Source organism: Macaca mulatta, chromosome 17, assembly GCF_049350105.2.
Source record: "Macaca mulatta isolate MMU2019108-1 chromosome 17, T2T-MMU8v2.0, whole genome shotgun sequence".
NCBI classification, from domain to species: domain Eukaryota; kingdom Metazoa; phylum Chordata; class Mammalia; order Primates; family Cercopithecidae; genus Macaca; species Macaca mulatta.
The window spans coordinates 36,518,040-36,539,391 of NC_133422.1; the positions used below are offsets into that span (position 1 = coordinate 36,518,040).

The following is a 21,352-nucleotide window of genomic DNA, read 5'->3' on the forward strand; positions in this document are numbered from 1 at the left end:
GCATTTATTATTGTTTGTCTTTTGGATATAAGTCATTTTAACTAGAGGGAGATGATGTCTCATTATACTTTTGATTTGCATTTCTCTGATGATCAGTGATGTTTAGCATCTTTTCATATGCCTGTTTGCTGTTTGTCTTTTTTTGAGAAATGTCTATTCAAAACTTTAGCCCATTTTTGAGTCAGGTTATTAGCTTTTTCCTCCCATATCGTTGTTTAGGCTCCTTATATATCCTGATCATTAATCCCTTTTAGATGGATAGTTTGATAATATTTTCTCCCATTCTGTGGGTAATCTCTTCACTTTGTTAATTGTTTCCATTGTGTTACCATTACTATTGCTTTGGTTGCCTGGACATGTGGGGTATTGCTCAAGAAATTTTTGCCCAGTCTTCCAGAGAATTTCCTGAATGTTTTCTTTTGGTAATTTCATAGTTTCAGGTCTTAGATTTAGGCTTTAATTCATTTTGACCTTATTTTTTCATACAGAGAGAGTTAGAGGTCTAGTTTCAGTCTTCTGCATATAGACATCCAGTTTCCTAGTGCCCTTTATTGAAGAGTTTGTCTTTTCCCCAGTGTATATTCCTGACACCTTTGTTGAAAATGAATTCACTATATGTGTGTGGATTTGTTTCTGCATTCTCTATTCTCTTCTATTGGTCTATATGTCTATGTTTATGCCAGTACCATTCAGTTTTGGCTGCTATCACTCTGTAGTATAATTTGAAGATTTGAAGTCAGATAATGTAATTTCTCCAGGATTTTTTTTTTTTTTTGCTTAAGATGGCTTTGGTTATTCTGATTTTTTTGAGGTCCTATATAAATTTTAGGATTTCTTTTTCTATCCATGAAAAATGTCATTGGTATTTTTATAGGAATTGTATTGAATCTGTAGATTGCTTTGAGTAGAATGGACATTTTAACAATATTGATTCTTTCAGTCTATGAAGATGGAATATATTTCTATTTATTTTATGTCCTCTTAAATTTATTTCATTGGTGCTTTATAGTTTTCCTTATAGAGACCTCCACACTCTTTAGATAAGTTAATTTATATGTATTTAATTTTATTTATTTATTTATTTATTTTTTTTTTTGAGAGGGAGTCTCGCTCTGTCGCCCAGGCTGGGGTGCAGTGGCCGGATCTCAGCTCACTGCAAGCTCCGCCTCCCGGGTTTACGCCATTCTCCTGCCTCAGCCTCCCGAGTAGCTGGGACTACAGGCGCCCGCCACCTCGCCCGGCTAGTTTTTTTTTGTATTTTTTTAGTAGAGATGGGGTTTCACCGTGTTAGCCAGGATGGTCTCGATCTCCTGACCTCATGATCCGCCCGTCTCGGCCTCCCAAAGTGCTGGGATTACAGGCTTGAGCCACCGCGGATGTGTGGCTACTGTAAATGGGATTTCTTTTTTTTTTTTTTTTTTTTTTTTTTTTTTTTTTTTGAGACGGAGTCTCGCTCTGTCACCTAGGCTGGAGTGCAGTGGCCCGATCAGGGCTCACTGCAAGCTCTGCCTCCTGGGTTCACGCCATTCTCCTGCCTCAGTCTCCCGAGTAGCTGGGAATACCAGTACCTGCCACCACGCCCGGCTCATTTTTTGTATTTTTAGTAGAGATGGGGTTTCAACGTGTTAGCCGGGATGGTCTCAATCTCCTGACCTCGTGATCCACCCGCCTCGGCCTCCCAAAGTGCTGGGATTTCTTTCTTTCTTCTTTTCTTTTTTTTTTTCAAGTTTTTCATTGTATTTAGAAATGCAACTTAATTATGCATATGGATACGGCATCCCGAAACTTTATTGAATGTATTTATCAGTTCTAATAGTTTTTCGGTGGAGTCTTTAGGTTTTTCCAAATATGTGATCACATAATCTGCAAAAAAGATAGTGACTTCCAAAAAGTACAGTAGAGAAGGAGGTGGGAAAATCACTTTATGGTGGAGAAACCTAATCAACATTGCCCCAGCCAGGTGACCAGGACTAAGCCATGTTGATGGAGTATACTGTAGACAGGATGGGATGGGAATGGCACTTCTCTCTGCAATCTTCCTTACAAAAACACATAATTCCAGTCAGATCATAAGGAATACATCAGACGAATTTCAGGAGCGGACATCCTACAATATATCTGACCAGTATTCAAAGTGTCAAGGTCATCAAAAACAAGGCAAGTGTGAGAAACTGTCACAGCCAAGAGGAGCCATGACTAATTGTAATTGTAATGTGGTACCCTGGATGGGGTCTTGGGACAGAAAAGGTATGTTAGGGCAAAACCAAGGAAATCAGGACCAAACATAGGCTTTAATTAATAATGATGTATTATATTGATTAATGTATCAACAATTATTATTGCCATAATAATTATGACAAATGGACCACAATGTAAGATTGTAGGAACAGGGTAAATTTAGGGCAGATGAGAACTTTCTGTGTTTTCTCCAACTTTTCTGTGAGTCTGGAACTACTCTAAAATAAAAACGCTTATTTTTAAAAATCTATTAAGCACATCATTAGTCATCAAGGAAAGGCAGATTAGAGCCTCAATGAGACACCACTCCATAGACACCAGAGTGGCTTAGAGAAAATGAATCAACAACACCAAGAGTTGACAGGGAATGTGGAGCACCTAAAACCCTCATACATTTCAGGAAGGAATGTAAAATCTCACAATCAATTTGGAAAGCAATTTGATAACTTTTTAAAAATCTAAAAACAAATCTTGATATCTGACCCAGAAATTTCGCTACTTGTAGATACTTACCCAAGTAAAGTGAAAGCATATGTGTATGCAAAGTCTTGTACATGAGTGTTCTTAGCAGTTTTATTCACAATAGCCGCAGACTGGAAACAACCCAATCTGTGTCTGTCAGCTGGTAGTGACTGGATAAACAAACCGTGGTTTATTTGTGGAATGGAACACCACTCAGCAATGAAAATGAATGTATGACTCACGTATTCTGCAACACAGATGGACCTCAACACCATTATGTCAAGCAAGAGAAACCTGGTAGAAAGAGGACATACTGTATGCTTCCATTTATGTGAAACCCTAGAACAGGCAAAAATAATCTGCAGAGACAAGGAGTAGATCAGTGGTTCCCTGGGGCAGAGGATGGGGGAAGGGAGCTGATAGCAAAGGGACACAAGGGAACTGTTCCAGTGATGAAATTATTCTTATTTTAATTGAGGAAGTGGTTATCCATGTCTACATGTTTATCACAACTCACCAAATTGTGTGCTTCAAATGGATGTATTTTATCATGTGCAAATTGTACCTTAATAAAGTTGAATTTTTTTTAAATCAAAAGCAACAACAGAAACAAAAAATATTGAGAATCTAACTGGAATTGCATTATTTATACACCTGTGTGTGTGTGTGTGTGTGTGTGTGTGTGTGTGTCCCAGACTGGAATGCAGCCATGCAATCTCGGTTCACTGCAGTCTTGATACCCCAGGCTCAAGCAAGCCTCTCACCTCAGCTTTCCTAACGACTGGGACCACAGGCAGGCACCAGCACACATGGGTAATTAATATATATATGTAGTAGAGATGGAGTCTTGCTATGTATCCCGGGCTGGTCTCAAACTCCTGTGCTGAAGTGACCCTCTCACCTCCATGTCCCAAAGTTCTGGGATTACAGACATGAGCCACCATGCCTGGCCAGAATTTTTTAAACAGCACTATGGGAGCAGGGTGTGGTGGCTTATGCCTGTAATCCCAGTGATTTGGGTGGCCGAGGTGGGAGAATTGCTTGAGGCCAGGAGTTTGAGATTAGCCCGCGCAACATAGCAAAACCTAAACTCCACAAAAAATAAAAACAAAAACAATAATAATTAGCCCGACATGATGCCTTGCGCCTGTGGTCACAGCAACTCGGGAGGTTGAGCGGGAAGGATCGCTTGAGCTCAGGAGTTCCAGACAAGTCTGGGCACATACCTAAACCTCATCTCTACAAAAAGTACAAAAATTATCTCAGTTTGGTGGCGTGTATCTGTAGTCCAGCTACTCGGGAGGCTGAGACAGGAGAATCACTTGAACCGATTCTCCTATCTCAGTCTCCCAAGTGGCCGCAGTGACCTGAGATCACGCCACTGCACTCCAGGCTGGGCTACAGAGAGAGAACCTGTCTCTCTAAAAAACAAGCATGTAAACCAACCAACTGACCCACTGTGGGTTCCCCTCCAGCGTCCTGTGGCGTTTCCTGCTGTCTTCTTTCGCCTGTGTGTGAACCCAGAATAATAAATGCCAGTGGTGTGTGTCTCACACCCATCTCCAGCCCCATCACCATCTCTCTGAGCTCGGCTCTTTTTACAAAAGGCCACTTGACATCCTCACTTGGCAGCTCAAAAGCTCCTTCAACCCAGTGTGCACAAGCCAAGCTCTGTATCTTCCCATTCAGAGCAGGTTCTTGGTCCACCTCTGTCTGAATGAACGAGCTGCCAAGACTGCAGTCTCTTCTCCAAGGGCTGTCCACACTGGATCTCGCATTTTCTTGTAAATTTCTCTTCCACGAGGGAACTTTCTCCTCCTCTGCCTTCCAAAGTCCTAGGCTAATAGGACACTGCACCCAACCCCCGAGGGATGCAATAGCCTTCTTCCCTCTCCCAGGTTATTCTGTGCTACTGGGGTTGGCTCTCCTTCACAGCCAGGCTGGTCGTTTTGGAAATATTAACTCACTGCAGGACACCGTTCCATGGTTTTTGCTGCCTTGGAACAAGACCAGCTCCTGCGTGGCCCCTGCCTCCACCTGACACCACCTCTGGGTCTGGCCCTGGCCTCCCCTCCATTTCCAGAATGGGCCGGGCTCCCTTCCAGTCCGGGTCTCAGCACGCTTTCTTCACTCCGCTGCCTCTCTCCCTGCTTCTCCCAACCCGGTTCAGGTTGACTAATTTCAAATTTTATATTCCAGATTTCAGCCCAAATTTCCCCACTTTGGGTGTTTTCTTTGACCATACATAGATCTAATCTAATCACATCTTCCTATTAGCCAGTTTCAGGGCACCACACCACCCTTTTGGTGGCACTTAAATGTAATTATGCATTGTTTCTCAATGATTAGATTAATCAATCAACCATTGAAGTCTATAAATGGCGGCATATCAGCAGAGCCCCATTTGACAGGCAGGGGACTGCCCCAATGCACCTTCCAAGCCCAGCCAGGCCCGCCCCAGACGGCCCCCCTCTGACCACGCCTGTCTCTTACGTAATTGCCTTGCTGCCATATAAGAGGGACCGCGCTGGGCCTCCAGCAGTCCACTTTCTGCTGGGTTCTGAGCCAGAATCTGCTGCGCGCGCCCTCCCTCCCTCCCGCCCGCCCGCCTGCAGGAGGACGACCTCAGAGCCACAGCCCTGAACCTGTGGACAACTCCAGCTCCTTTGGCCTCTCTTCGTCGAAGAGTCTCCAAATTTTCAGATCTCTGGAGCGAGCTGTAGGAAGATCAGGTGTGTGTGTGGGTGTCCCTGAGGGGTGAATAGAGCTTGGATGGGTGCAGTTGGGGACAGAATCTTCATTCCCTAGAAAGGCCATGGCCACTCCCTTGACTTTTCACCCGTCTTCCTAAATCCGTTCTCTGTCCTCACCTTCCTTCCCTCTTCCCTTGAGGAGGAAGCATTCCTCCAAAAGGCCTACTTTAGTCTCCCCTCTCCCAGCTTTCCTGTAGGAACGGGGATAAATTGAACCGCCTGTAGGCCAATCCCTGCTGGCTACTAGCTTCCCCTCGGAAACACTTTACTGTGTGGAAATCTCCCACAGCCACAGCCTTCACACAGTTCTACTGGGTGGCACGTGGGCTCGGTCGGTGCCCAGGCAGCCAAGTGCTCAGAGGATTGTAGGCATTGGAGGCCCTAGAGGAGGGTGTGTGGTGGGGGTCTGCATGGCTGCCTGGAGCTTAGGAAATGAGGCTCTGTTTTAACTCTACTGATGTGTTTTTCTCCCCACCGCCTCCCGTAGATTCCTCATGGAGGAACCAAGGCGTTCAAAGCGACTTCGCTCCATGGACCCTAATCAAGGTACATCAAACGCCTGCAACTCTCTTTTTAAATTTTTCTGGATTTTTACTTTACCTTTGGTATTGACTTATAGAACTTACAGAGGCAAATGTGGCATGCTATGAAATGCAGCAGCTCCTGCTCCTTCTCAGTCTCCTACACCTTTGGGAACACCACCTCCATCTGTGTAGCCAATTCTTTCAGCATTCCCTCTCACTCTTTAAATAACATGCCTACACTACTGCTATTTCTTTTTCCTTTTAGAGTTTACTTACGGTCTTCCCTCTAGGATAGAGGAATATTTAGCTGTAGTTTACACACTGCCACCACCACCACTAATCACCCAAGCACCATGCAACACACAGCCCAGGACACACACCCTCTGTTCCTCCCCACTGCCCAGGAGCAGAGAGAATATTAGGAGGATTACTTTCCACTTCTTGCATAACTTGAATTTCCCAGGACTTAATACTTGCCTTGGGTTTTTATGGGCTTACTGATCACTAGTTCGTTACCCAATTCTTCCACAATTGTTTAAATTCAAACTCAATCAAGCATTATCTGTTTCACTTTCTCATAGCCTGCTTCAGCCTGGGCTGTTTGCTGTAAGACAGCTCCCAGCTTCCACATCATCTGGGAAATTACTTTCCCTTTTTATAATTGTATCCCATTTCCCAAATCTGGTGTCTTTTTTTTTTTTTTTTCCTTGTTTTACTGTTTCTCTGTAGTGGAGCAAGTCCTCACACTACATCTTCATCTATGATAAATCCGTACTTCCACCTTGTTCTTTTCTGTGGGAATTGGAATTTTACAACTATTGCCACATTGTTCTCCAAAACATTTGCCTTCATACACTGAGTATCCTAAAACTTTTAATCTTGTCTAGTTTGACAGATGCATAACAATAAAGCATCCATTGAAAGGAAAGTATATAAGATCTTGCTTGTCTGAAACATCTTCATTCTACCCTTCCTGATTCTTAAGTGAAACTTTGGTTGGATATGAAATTTTAGGTGGGAAATCCATTTCCCTTGAAATTTCGAGGACATTTTCTGTTATTTTCTAGATTTAACTGCTGCTTTTGAGACGTCTGATTTTTGAGACATGTTGAATCCTAGCCCTTTCCATGTGATCTTTCCTTTCTTTCTCTTTCTCCCTGTCTTTGGAATCTTTTAGAATATTTTCTTTGTCATCAGCACTCTGAAATTTTATGGTGATATGTCTCACTGACAGTATGCCTCTAATTTTCTTATAGTTTATCCTTCTTTCCACCATTTTAGATTTTTGCTTTCTTTTCTGGCAGATCTTCTCAACTTCATTCTCAAATTTCCACAGAGATTTTTGTTTCTTCTTTCATAATTGCAATTTCAAAAATCCCTATTGTCTGTGAGTATTCATTTTTAAAAGTATCCTATAATTGATTTATGGGTAAAATTCCTTCTATCTCTCTAGGAATATTAGCTATAGATATTTTTAGAAAATCTCATTTCTGGCATAAACTGTTTTCTCCAAGTTGGCTTATGTCATCTCCTCCAGCAAGACATTTTGATCATCTCCTTCCCAATACATGTTAAGATGCTTGCTTGATCTAGATACTAATCTAAACATTTCACTTTTAGTAACTCAGTTCTTGTAAGGATCTAGGGGTTGGCATGGTATTATACCAGTTTATGAAAAGGGGAACCGATGCCCAGGTAAATTAAGCTGCCTGAGAATACAGCCCAGGCATTCTGGATCCAGACCCACCTCCCTTGTGACACCCTTCAACTCCTAACTGGTCGCTCATTAGCATCATTCATTTTTTGGTGTTCTGTTTGTCTGTCCTACTGAAGTTGAACCTCAGTGAGGGCAGGAAGCATGCCATTTTTATTCCAATTCGATCTCTCTAGGGAACTGTAGACTCATTTATTCATTAGCAAAATGCAGATCATAATATTCGACTGACAAGGTTGTTGCAAGGACTTGCAATGGAAAGCTCATGGAAAGCGCTGTAGGCCCCTGGGCAGACAGAACTCCTGAGGGCTCACCTTGCAGGCCTCTGCTGACCCTCATTCTGTTCGCCGGGGTTCCCATGGGCCCTCCCTCAACCCCTCACCTCATCTCCCTTCCCTGAAGGCTTCCTGGGCAGCCCATATTCAATCTCCTTACACTCTGCTTCTCTTTTTGCCTCAGGTGGGTGTCCTACAGAGCCAGGCTGCTCTATTGTGGACCGTGAAGACTCCGTGGAAGCAGATGGGCCCGCAGAGCCAGCCCAACCTGCAAAACGGATTGCTTACGTGAAACCCTTGAGACGGGAGCCCCCAGCTTGCACAGAGTTGGCTCCTCCTACAGAGAGAGGCCAGAGGCGGGGAGGAAGCCGGCGGGTAGGGCGAGGGCGAGGGCGAGGCCGTGGCAGAGGGAGTGGGCCCCGCAGGGACGCTGGCCAGGGACAGGGGGCAGAACACTTGCTGGGACCAGACATGCACATCCAACTGCACCACCATGGAGAGCCAGGCCACCAGGGGGAACCGGAAATCAGGCAGACCTCAGCCTTCTCTTTTCCTGAAACAGCTCCTGTCCCTGGAACTGTGCAGGAAGGCCCTGGCCCTGATGTGGCCCATCCTGAGGTGGGGCGTCAGGAGCCGCCCCCTGCCTCTGAGCCTGAGGCTATCAACGGGCAGCCCATGTTGACCCTCTATCCCTGCATCGGGTTTAGGGCTCTGGGTGGCTCAGCTGTTTTACAGGTCATTCAAACCCCCAACGGCACTTATGTGCAAGGGATCCCAGTGTTCGTCGCCGACATTGTATGGTGGCGTCTATCTGTCACCCACATTGTTCCCAGCCTCCCTTTCTTCCACCTGGACTTTCCTCCACCCCCAAACTCCAGCCCCATTTCTGCTCCACTCCTCCCCTCCCATCCCAACCAAAGCTCTCACCTTGTGTTGTCAGGATGGAACCTCCACACCCTCCTCCCAAGATCCTGACAGTATTCCATCTGCTTCCAATGCCCCTCTTGTCCCTGCTTTGTACCTTCTGTCAAAGTTACACATGCATGGAGTTCCTCAATGCTTGGTAAAACAGGCCAGCAGCTCCCCTAATCTTACTGTGCTTATATTAAATGCCAATTAGAGATACTTGGGATGAAAAACAAGGTTGTTGGAATCCAAAGTTATGTTGATGGTTTGAATCACAGAATAGATAGGACTGAGGAACAAATCTGTAAAAACTGGATGTTTAGGCAAGAGAGAGATGGACAGTGCAACAGAACAGTCGTCCTGAGGACCAGAGGTCATCTAACATGGAGCTCTCCCGGGAGAGCCAGAACATTTGAATGACAACAAAATACAAGGAAATCATGGCTAATGATTTCTCCCAATGGAAGAAATATATGAATCCTGAGCAGGATACAAGAAGAACACCCACGGAGAGTATGAGGTATGGTGAAGAGAACATTGCAAAAGCTGCCTGAGAGCTGAGACCTACAAAGAAAGCAGAATCAGGGTGATGTTAGACTTTGCCTGACAGCATGGATGACTATGGAAAGCAATGGTGCAATATCCTCACAGCTTTGAGAGGGAAATGACTCTGAATCTAGTGTTCTATGAGCAATCAAAGAAATTGTTAGGGAGAGAAGGAGGCAGGCGGTGTCAGCTCAAGGGCAAGGCCACATGAAGGGAGAAATGGCATACAGAATAAGGCAGAATCCTACTCACACTGGACCTGAAGCCTGAGTTTCTCCTGAACTTAGAGTACACAACTTATAATGTGCAAGCTTCTAAACCCCCTTTCTGTATAAGGCCATTTGAATGGAACTGTTACGCACAGTGAAAGTACAAGTCATGTTTTTCAGCCGGGAAAAAACCGAACCAGACAACCTGGAAGAAGTGGGATGCAACAGGAGTCAGTAAGCAAGGAAATTAGGAAACTGTGTTATTAAGTCAAGATAAGTATGATTCTGGAAGAAAGATGGGTGACCTAGAATTAAAATTTCAGAAGACTTTGACATAGACAGGTGGGGCATGGGAAAATTCAGAAGGAGCTAGAAGTTACTGAAATTCTTTTTTAGCACCTGGAAATGATATAGTGGCTGAATTTATATTCAGCAATGAAATTCTAGACTCTGACACATTTTTAAGTCTCAATGTAGGTACCCATTGGGAACCACTAAATGAATTGGAATAGAATGTAAAATTTCAAACAGATTGAGGAAAAAGGGGATCAAAGAACATTTGATGAATCAAACAAAAGGTGTGTGGTGGTGGGAGAGGCAGGGGGAGTTAATAGAAACAAGGAGAGTGCGTGACTCACTGAAAATGCTAAATAAGGAATCAGTAAATTGATGGCAGTTTCCTTGGCTTCCTACTGGTTTTAATGGGAGTATTTTAAATGTTTCACCATTAACCAAGATGTTTGCTGTGAGTTTCTCATAGATATTTAAGTTGAGGTAGTTCTTATCTTTTCAGAGTTTGATAAAACCTGTATTGTGAATTGGATTTTCTATTTTATTAAGTAGGTTTTTATTAGCTGATTTTCACTCATTTGTAAATGTCCAAGTAAAATAAAGATAACTTTTTACATCAAAGATTTTTTTCTTGTATATTCACTCCTTTTAAATAAAACCTTCTGTTAGAGTTATTTTATGCTACAGTTCTTTTACTAAAATTTCATAAATTCCAAATATAAAATGTGTTTACTAAAACCAGAAAATTAAAGTAGAGAAATAATGTCTCATGTCTCTGTTCTCCATTCCTATTGTATCTTTCTCCATAATCACACAAGTCTATACAAACAAACATGTACATTAAGAGCATCATTTGTGGCTTGATTTTACAAACACCTGGCATGCCATCTGCCAGGGGTCATGTTGAAGTGGCTATAGGGTCCACACAGGTAACGCAGGTGTGATTAGGACCAGCACCTCAGTGGAGCTCATGCCTCTCCAGAAAAGGCACAGGCGACTTCGTATTGAAGCACTGCATGGATCACAATGAGCACTGTGCAGTGGGAGCTACTCCTTGGCTTGCCATTGGGGTCTGTCATCCCCAAGCCGAAGCACCCTAGCAGTCATCATACACACATGTGCCACTATCTTCTTGCTGTATATCTGTCTGAAAAAGGCACAGGCTTTAGGTTGTGCAGGTGATGGTCTGCTGACAGACTGCTTCCAGGATGTTTCTGCCACAAAAATACTTCATTAAACATTTGTACATGGAGTAAGACAGGGTCTCATTCAGTCACCCAGGCTGGAGTGCAGTAGTGCAATCACAGCTCACTGCAGCCTGTACCTCCTGAGCTCCAAGACCCTTTGGCACCAAGACCCTTTGGTAATTTGTCTTGGTTTGTTTGTTTGTTTGTTTATTTAGAAACAGATTCTCACTCTTTCACCCAGGCTGGAGTGCAGTGGCTTCAACTCACTGAAACCTTCGCTCCCTGGGTTGAATGTAATTTTTGTGTCTCAGTCTCCCAAGTAGCTGGGACCACAGTCCTGTGCCACCATGCCTGGCTAATTTTGTGATTTTAGTAGAGACTAATAACGCCCAACCAGTTTAAAGACATTAGGTTGTACCATTTTCCTCTAATGCATCTTTTCATACAATGCAGCCTCAGCCAAACCTCTTCTTTCAAAATAGTTTTCCCACCAGAATTTCTGTAGAATTCATATTATTTATTCAATGAATGTTTGGTAGAATTAACCAGTAAAACCATGCCTGTGGCAGCGTTCTCTTTTGGAAGATTGCATAGTACTATACTACTTCATATATAGTGTAAGGACTACAATGTTATACTTCCAGTTCCTCTCCCCTTGGGGCTTTGGTTGTTATAGATTTTATTTTTCATGTTCGGAAACCCACTACATTTTACTTACTATTTTTGTTTTAGACAATTATCTTACACACTAACGTTGGGAGGATTGAATGCATGAAGATGTGAAAAGTACTGAAAACAATGCTTAACACTGGGCAGTGTCCAATAGATGTCAGCTATTGTTAGCTGATACATGTTTCTGATCTATCCTTATCAACTAATTCACCTATTCCTTTGCCAATACCATACCATTTTGATAGCTGGGAAAGGCTCAACCCACTATTCTTCTTTTAATGGCTTTTTTCCTCTAAAACTTAATTCTCCATAAAAAATTTAAAACATTTCACCACTTTCAAGACAGAAAAAAAGAAAGCAGCATTCATTTTAACAAATGATGTTAGAACAAATTGGATAATTAAAAATATAAATATCAACCTTTACTTTGCAATCCACACAAAAATTAACAAAAATGGTTTGTTAACCTATAGGTAAAAGCAAAAACTATAAAACTTCTAGAAGAAAATATCACAAAACTCTTCATGACTTTGGAGTAGGCAAAGATTCCTTAGATGGGACACACAAAAAAAACATGAATTGTACAAGAAAGCATTGATGCATTTCATGCAACGGGCACTGTGATTTGCCACCAGACCCTTCTTCAGAAATAAAAGATTTGTGATCTCAGTTGTGAGAATTGCCACCACTAGACAGCCCTCAGCCCTTGCAGATGGACGCTAAGGGACTACCTTGGCTGAAGACACTCCCCATTCTTACCCACAGGCACACCCATCCGTCAGGAAGCTTGCATCCAGCGATGTTCATTGGGGACATTAAAACCTGGTCCTATTGCCACTACTCAGAACAGCTCTAGTAGGTCAGTTCACTGTCAGAACATCCCATGGGGTCCGCTGAGGCAGACCATTGAGACTGTGCGGTCCTGTTTCTTTCCCTCCCACATCCCTAACAGATGCACCTCACATACCTTCTGTACTCTAATTTTCAACTCAGTGTTGGTTTCCAGGGAATTCCAGCTTGAGACCTTGGGCTTTATTAAAATTAAAATCTGTTCTTTGAAAGACAATGTGAAGAAAATGAAAAGGCAAGCCATAAACAGGGAAAATATATTCACAATACATATATTAATCAAAGACCTGTATCTATAACGCACAAAGAACTCTTACAACTCAATAATAGAAAGTCAACCCAATAAGAGCCAGGCGCAGTGTCTCATGTCTATAATCTCAGCACTTTGGGAGGCCACAGTGAGCAGATTGCCTGAGGTCAGGAGTAGGAGACCAGCCTGGTCAACATGGCAAAATCCTGTCTCTAATAAAAATACAAAAATTAGCCAGGCATGGTGGTGGGCCCCTATAGTCCCAGCTACTCAGGAGGCTGAGGCAGGAGAATCATTTGAACTCAGGAGGCGGACATTGCAGTGAGCCAAGATTGTGCCACTCTCTCCTTGACTGTAATGTTTCCACTGAAAAGTCTGCTTCCAGTCCTATTGGAGCTCCATTGCATGTTATTCGTTTCTTTTCTCTTACTCCCTTGAGGATTCTTTGTTTATCTTTCAATTTTAGGAGTTTGATTATTAAATTCCTCGAGGTACTCTTCTTTGGGTTAAATCTGCTTGGTGGTCTATAACCTTCTTTTAACTAGATATAGCTATCTTTCTATAGGTTTGGGAAATTTTGTTATTATCCCTTTGAATAAACTTTCTACCCCTATCTCTTTCTCTACCTCCTCTTTAAGGCCAATAAGTCTGAGATTTACTCTTTTCAGGTTATTTTTCTATATCCTGTAAGTGTGCTACTTTCTTATTTCTTTTTCTTTTGTCTCCTCTGACAGTATTTTCAAATAGCTTGTCTTCAAGCTCACAATTTTTATTCCTGCCTCATAAATTCTGCTATTAAAAGATTCTGATGTGTCCCTCATTATGACCATTACATTTTCAAATACAAAATTTCTGCTTTATTCTTTTTATAATAGTTATTTCAAACTCTTTGTTAAATTTATCTGGTAGAGTTCTGAGTTCCTTCTCTCTGTTATCTTGAATTTCTTTGCATTTCCTCAAAACAACTATTTTGACTTTTCTGTCTGAAAGGTCACATATCTGTTTCTCTGGGATTGTTCCCTGGTGACATATTTAGTTCAGTTGGTGATGTAATGTTTTCCTTGATGGTCTTGATACTTGTAGATATTCTTCTGTATCTCGACATTGAAAAGTTAGCTATTTATTGTAGATTTTACAGTATGGGCTTGTTTGCACCTGTCCTTTGAGGAAGGCTTTCCAGATATTGAAAAGGACTTAAGAGCTGTAATCTGAGCTGTATCTGTTACATGGGGCACCCTGAGCCCAGGGTAATGCTGTGGTCCCTGAAGACTCATATAGTTACCACCGTGACAGCCTTGGACAAGATCCAGAATTTCTCTATTACCAGGCAGAGACTCTTGCCCTCTTCACTTAATATCTCCCTCTAAAATGAAGTCTCTCTATTCTGAACCACCTGAGGCTGGGAGTAGCTTGATACAAGCACTCTTGTGGTCTCTTTCCTCTTCTCAAGCAAAAGGAAGGGGTCTCCTCTAGGACTGTGCTGGGTCAGACCGGAAGCCAGTACAGCATTGAGTCTCACCCAAGGTTCCCTGTAGCTACTCTCCAGCTACTGCTCATGTTTGCTCAGGGTCCTGGGGCTCCATTATCAGCAGTTAGAAAAGACAGCCAGGCCTGCGTCCTTCCTTCAGGGCAATGAGTTCCACCAGGCCCCAGGCAGGTCTAGAGGTGCTGTCCAGAAGCCAGAGATGATCATAGTAAAAAATCTTAGGCATCAGCTTGGTGTTTTATTGTACTGCAGCTTATCTGGCACTCAAACTACAAAACATATTTCTTCCCACTCTTCCCTCCTCTTTCCAAAGGCAGAGGAGTCTCAGGCTATGGCCACCATGACAATGAGTTGTCCTGCCAGACTACCACTAATGTTCCACTGAAGTCCTGGAATCGGGGGCCCCAAGACCCGACTTAGTGCTCCACATCCCTGTGGCTGAGCTAGTACCTGACGTCCAAAACAAAGTCCACTTTACTTGTCCCTCCTGTTTTCTTAAATGGAAGTAGTCTTGCCCCCTAGCAACCACAGATAATAATGTGTGGAGTCTCATCTGAAGCCAGTAAGTCTCAGAGTCTCACTACCTGGGTATCAACTGCTGGGTATTCAGCGCCCAACACCTGTTCAGTTAGCAGGTGGTGAATCTGGCCAGGATTGGTTCTTTCCCTTCAAGGCAGTGGGTTAACTTCTGGCCCATGGTATATCTAAAATTGTTGACCAGGAAATAAGGCCTAGAAAAGAGGCTTCACAGCTCTAACTGGTGCCCTGTCTGGCTGTAGTTGAGCTAGTATCCAAGTGCAAGACAAAGTCCTCCCCAGTTTTTCCTCTCTTCTTCTCAAGCAACAGGAAGGGGTCTCTTTTGAAGCCATAAGCTGGACAGCCTGGGGTTAGGGAAGAGGTGATGCCAGAGCTCTCTTAGCCACCCAGTCTGATGTCTCAATTGGTCACATGCTCCCAGTCCACTGGCTCTGGGTCCAGTTCAGCACTAGGACTCACCTAGGAGTTGCAATCCATGTAGCCTAGACTGCAATTCAAGTTTATTTATGGCCCCAGAGCACTTTAACTTCTGGTGGCAAGGCTTGCAGGAACTCAAGTTCCAGCCACTGGGATCAGGAATTCCCCTCCTGCTGAGGCTGGTTCAAATATTCCCTTCATGTGTGGGCATCCCCTGAGTTTGGTCCAGGTTCACTATCTGCTATAACAGGGCAGCACTGAGTTCCAAGACTCACAATTGCCGCTCACCCCGTCTCCCCAGCACACAGAATTCCTCTCTGCACCACATCACCACAGCTGGGGCATGTGGGAGGACTGACATTTGTGATTCAAGGCTATGTTTGCACCTCTTCAGTGCCTCTTTCAGTAATATGAAGTAAAAACCAGGTAGTGTTAGTGCTCACCTGATTTTTGTTCTTATTTGTGTGTAGATTGTTAACTTAGTGCTCTTGTCGGAGGGATGACCGGTAGAGTCTTCTATTCTGCCATCTTGCTCTGCCCCTAAATTAGTTTTACTATACATCCTTCAGTTGGATCATTTATATTTGAAGAAATCTAAAATATACATACACAAACTCGCACACACACGTGCATATATATATATATATATATACACACACACACACACACACACACACACACCCCACATGGTAGTTATGTTTAATTAAGATTAAAAGACTTGAATCAGAGATATTTCAGCTGTTATTACTTCTGACCATCAGTATAAGAGTTTCTTAATTTGCATAGTATATATTATACATTTTTAGTCCATTGAAATGGTATTCAAGTTGTGGTTTGTAGGGAAATATTGTTCAAGCACCCTCACCTTCCTTCAATAAAGTTTAAGATCCTGTACAAATCAGAAAGTGACGCTTCAGAATGATGCCCCAGGCATGTATGTATCCCCATCCTGTCCTGTGTTTTGTCAAAAAGAATAGTCTCACATAGTTAAGTTAAAATATAAACTAAAATCGGCCTCCAGAATATTCTTACAATAATCTGAAGTAAACCTTTCGTTCAAGGTGCTTTTCAGAATGGTAAAATGACACAGCTGAGGCTTTTTCAAAATTATAGGCCATTTAAGTTGCACGCTTACTTGCTAATGTGTTTGTGTGTGTCAAATATCATTCTAGACTTGCTTCCTGTTAGTAGCAGATTTGAGTAGAGGGGGAAATAGAAGACCTTTATCCTCACTTGACTATAATTATTAAATTTTATTTATATATGACAAAAGAAAGTGATAATAGATCTTATTACAAAAATTGTTTTAGCTCAGTTTACAATATTCTTAAACTACAAATGTCATTTATTTCCTTTGCTATTTCTCCCTTCATCTCTAAATATCCTGCATTTTCAACACTTTGTGCCTAGTAAACATCCTGCAGCTTTACCTTAGTATTATAGCAACAGATTTTATTTTTAGTTAGAAAAAAAAATGTATTTAAATGATCCAGTGATGGCTTATTTTATTTGTCAAAACAAAGATTTACTTCCCTAATTGTTTCAGATATATATACCTGATAAAAATCTAGAAATAAACAGGCTAGTGAAAATGCTAATTCTATGAAATTAGAATCCATGAAATTTATTTCAATTTCTTATTTGAAAACGATCAGCACCTGAGAAAACCATGCTGCACAAAGTAGGACTATATTATTTACTGTTAAATGTAATTTAAAAACATGTAAAGTAGACTTCTTCATTACCTGTGGCTATTGTAGTAAGTAAAGTATATTAAATGGAAATTAAATCAATAGATGAAAAAAAAAAAAAACAACCACAGATATCTACGGGACGTATATATCTAAAATATAGGCTATTAACCTTTATGGTGGAAAAAAAATACTAACCCTTAAGCAAGAGCCAATTATATATCAGTATTCTGTTTTAGAAAAAGTTTATTCCATCTTTTAACTTAAATATGAAGGATGCGACTAAATCCATTCCACAGTTCAAATTTTGTGCTTTAAATAAGCAAAGTACTTGTAAGTCAATGTCATGAGCACATTTGGAATGTCTTGCCAGTGTGGTAAAGTCAACTCAGTTTGTAGAAGTCTAATCCTGATATTAATTTCATTATCCCCTGGAAAACGAATCTTACTTCTGGGAATCACATATCATTTTCAGCCAAAGTTGAGTGGCTAATAGGGTTGTGTATCATTTTTTCAGACTGAATAAATTTTTTCTTCTTAATTAATCATCTTAATGAATGCCCAGGTCTCTTCACCTTCAGTTCTGAATATGAATCAATTTCAAACACAAGCTTAATGAGAAAGAGACCAAGTAAAATTTTGCCTTGGAAAAAAAGTAATGTGCAAAGGGTCAAAATACTCAATCAGCACTGTCCTCATTAGAATCATTTGAAAAAATGAAGACTAAATACATTTTAGAGTAAAAGAAGTATATTATTTCATCCATATAGTCTGCTGTGCTTTGTGAATTCTAATTATTAACATTATTAATAGTTTGTTTATTCATGTATAGAGAAAACTATTGCTATTTCTCTTAGATTGCTTTCTGATGTGTGACAAAAGAACACTGATATTTGTGGTAAAATTTATAGCCATATTTCTATTTGTATTTCTTTGAAAATCCAACAAATTAATTACCTTTGTGCCCAAATTAATCAAATTCATCTACCACATGATTTGATCAAGAGACACGCCTACTCATCTTTCTTACTCTAATCCAAAAATTAGAACAATAGCTATTGGAAATGATTAACAATTTAAATAATACTACCTAAATATTGGCTTTTAATTCACATTACTGATGATGCAATATAATTTCACTCTTCTTGAAGGCAAGTACATAAGAGTCCATTTGCCACGCTGAAAGATTTTGGTGATGAAGATAAGGTTTCAATTGATTACAGCTTTTACAAAGATTCATGTGATTCATTAATGACAATCTTAAAACATAACTCACAATTGTTTGACTTTTCATATATTTAATTGTAAATCACAAATACGAGCTTAAACTTGATGTGTTTTTAGTTTGGCAACAAACTTAAAATAAGTATAAGTGAACCTACTGAACACTGTCACTATTGGGCACCCACTGAGGCCAAATACTCTTCAAGGGTCATACTTCATCTAAACAACAATTATTCAAATTGTTTTTATAATCATATTTTATAATCACTGTATCTATTCGGTGTTCTGAATAATTAACTCAAAAATTTTCACTTAAATGTGACAGTGATATTATAATGAAAGTAAAAATATAACCCCCAATTTGGAAATGGGAGCACCAAAATCTAGAAAACTTACGATTTGTCCACATTTATATGAATAAGAAATTGTCAAGCTGCAACATTAACTGGGCTCTAGGTTCTATAACTTGTGTTTATAATGCTGCTGCTACTGATTATGGTGTAATAATCAATTGGATGAATGTAACAACCATGAGAAAATGATGTCAATGATATTAAAAATAATAACACAAAAAGAAAAACCAAACACTGCATGTTCTCACTCCTAAGTGGGAGTTGAACAGTGAGAAAACATGGACACAGGGAGGGGAACATCACACACTGGGGCCTGTCGTGGGGTGGGGTCTGGGGGAGGGATAGCATTAGGAGAAATGCCTAATGTAAATGATTGGTTGATGGGTGCAGCAAACCAACATGGCACATGTACACATATGTAACAAACCTGCTTGTTAGGAAGGTTGTTAACAGGGTTTACATAGGTTAATTCATGTAATCCTTACAACCTCCCATTGAGGCAATTTTGCAGATAATTGGAAAACTAAATCTTGGGAAATTTAGTTAATAAATTTGCTCATGCTTTCATAGCAAGTATGTGAAATAAATTTGAATTCCTATCTAGGTTTCTTGGATACAAAGTTCATGCTCTTTCCACTATGCTATATAGTTTTCCTAAGAGCACATTGAACAAAGCACAATATCTCTAATGATATATTTGTAGAATCTCTGAATGAAATTTGAATGCTGATCATTTTTAGCCAACTACAGAAATACAGAAATTACTCTGCCAGTAAACAACATGTAACCAATTCAAGTGATACCAACGAGTTTTTAGAAATTATACACAAAAGCCTTTTCATAAAATGGTTGATTTTTCCCAATACACACATCTGGCTATCTCACAGCCTTTTTAAATAGAGAAATATAATTTTCAGAAATGTGGGTTTACAAAGCACGGTGGTCATGAACTCTTCTCCATATTTCAAAACTGGGCATCCAGACACAGAGTTCCTCTGGGCTGCTGGCCCAGTGAATCACGTCACAAATATAGTAATGGTTGAATATACTGAGTGCCAAACTAAACTCCTAATGTTCTATTTCAATCCAGCAGATTCTATTGTGGCTGATTTTGGAAGAAGGGCAAGTTGGCTTACTGCCATATTTTTCACTCAACCCTGTACTGAAGGCAAGGAGCCAGAATTTGAGAGAAATCTGTGGAGATTTTAATTTTTGCTCTTATATAATTACATATTATATTAATTGAACTCCACTTATAGTTGGAAAACTATTCAAAAAGGGATCCTGCTGCTTCTTATGTGCAGACAGGATGGAAATGATTTTACATTTGGAATAATTACTTTATGACCAGTTGAATCAATAGTCGGCAGGATATATGAGTGAGGAGGCAATTGATTCCCCAAATTTAAGTAGCAGAAAACAAGGCTAAAGGCAGTAACAGTCAATTCATCTCAAAATATTTTATAATAAGGCCAGAAATCACAAATACTAATGGTAGTTAAAAGATTACTACCTACAGTCGTCAGATCTAAATCTAAGGATAGCGTTTAAGCTCAAATAGATTCATTGGTAGTCACTGGCGTAGTTAAATAGAAGAGAAACGTGATGACAAAATGCAAATACTTGCATTGCAAGCATGGGCATAATTCATTCTGAATCAGTATATATAGTTGTCATTCTCATATACAAGATGTATTTGGTCGACAGTCACGTCTCCCAGTACCTGGTTTACTATTGACTTCAATTTAGGTAATCACAGTGCATCAAAAATAATTGGAACCACCACACAAGCAAAAGTTTAATTATTATCATATCTTGTCAATTGTTTTTAATCTACCTCAATTTTTATTTCAAACAACATAATAGAAAGTTACCTTTTTCAACTTTTACAAATGTAATGATGTCTTAAACAAAGTAGCCAATATTTTTCTAATAACCAAAGCTCAATTTGCCTGATAAGAATTAGTTTATTTCAGAAGTGATTTTAAAGATGATGAAAAAATGATGGAAAGGAAAAATAAAATTTACTGTCAGTTAGATGATTCTAGCACTGAAGAAAATATTACTAGGATTCTGCATCCTTAATAGTTATATAGTTCATGAAGGTAATTGATGTCCTCAGACAATTCCAGAAATTCACGTGAATCTAGCTCTGAGTTATTTTGTTGGATTTAATAATTTAGAAAATAGAAGTAGAAGAAAATATTTTATCAAAGAGATTTGAATTTAGGGATGTAAATTATGACGATGTGAAGTAATGCATATGTTGGTTGGCTCAATTTGGCCATAACACAATGTATACATGTTTCATGAAAAATGTACATGATAAATGTATGCAATTTTTGCCAATTAAAAGCATTACATATATATTTATATATATACAAACATACACACACACTATATATATACCGATATATGCACACACACACACAGCTATATTTATATATACCTATATATGAGCATATATATACTCACATAGATTAACATATGTAAGGTATATATATAAAGGTATTATATAATAATTACATATGATATAATTTATAATTATATAATATTAAGTAATATATACATAGATATTATATGCCTTATAAGGTATACCTTATAATACTTTTATACCTTATATGTCTTTATATAATAACTTTATATATATCTTATATATACTTCACATGTACCCTCATATGCTATAAATATATTACATAATATATACATACCTCATACATTATATAATAAATATTAAGAATATACTATATTAATATGTAATTATAATA

The 21,352-nt window shown here is 40.1% G+C and overlaps 1 protein-coding gene and 1 pseudogene across 1 annotated transcript; both read left to right on the plus strand.

Annotated features, from left to right (window-relative positions):
- Nucleotides 1–5,947: 5,947 nt before the first annotated feature.
- LOC100425403 (proline-rich protein 20E-like) lies at nucleotides 5,948–15,819 on the plus strand. Its single transcript, XM_015121149.3, has 3 exons — nucleotides 5,948–5,998; nucleotides 8,144–8,761; nucleotides 15,787–15,819. The coding sequence occupies exons 1-3, from the start codon at nucleotides 5,948–5,950 to the stop codon at nucleotides 15,817–15,819; spliced, it is 702 nt and encodes a 233-aa protein (XP_014976635.3).
- The window catches only part of LOC100425490 (proline-rich protein 20E pseudogene), a 32,623-nt pseudogene continuing 27,086 nt past the window's right edge, over nucleotides 15,816–21,352 (plus strand).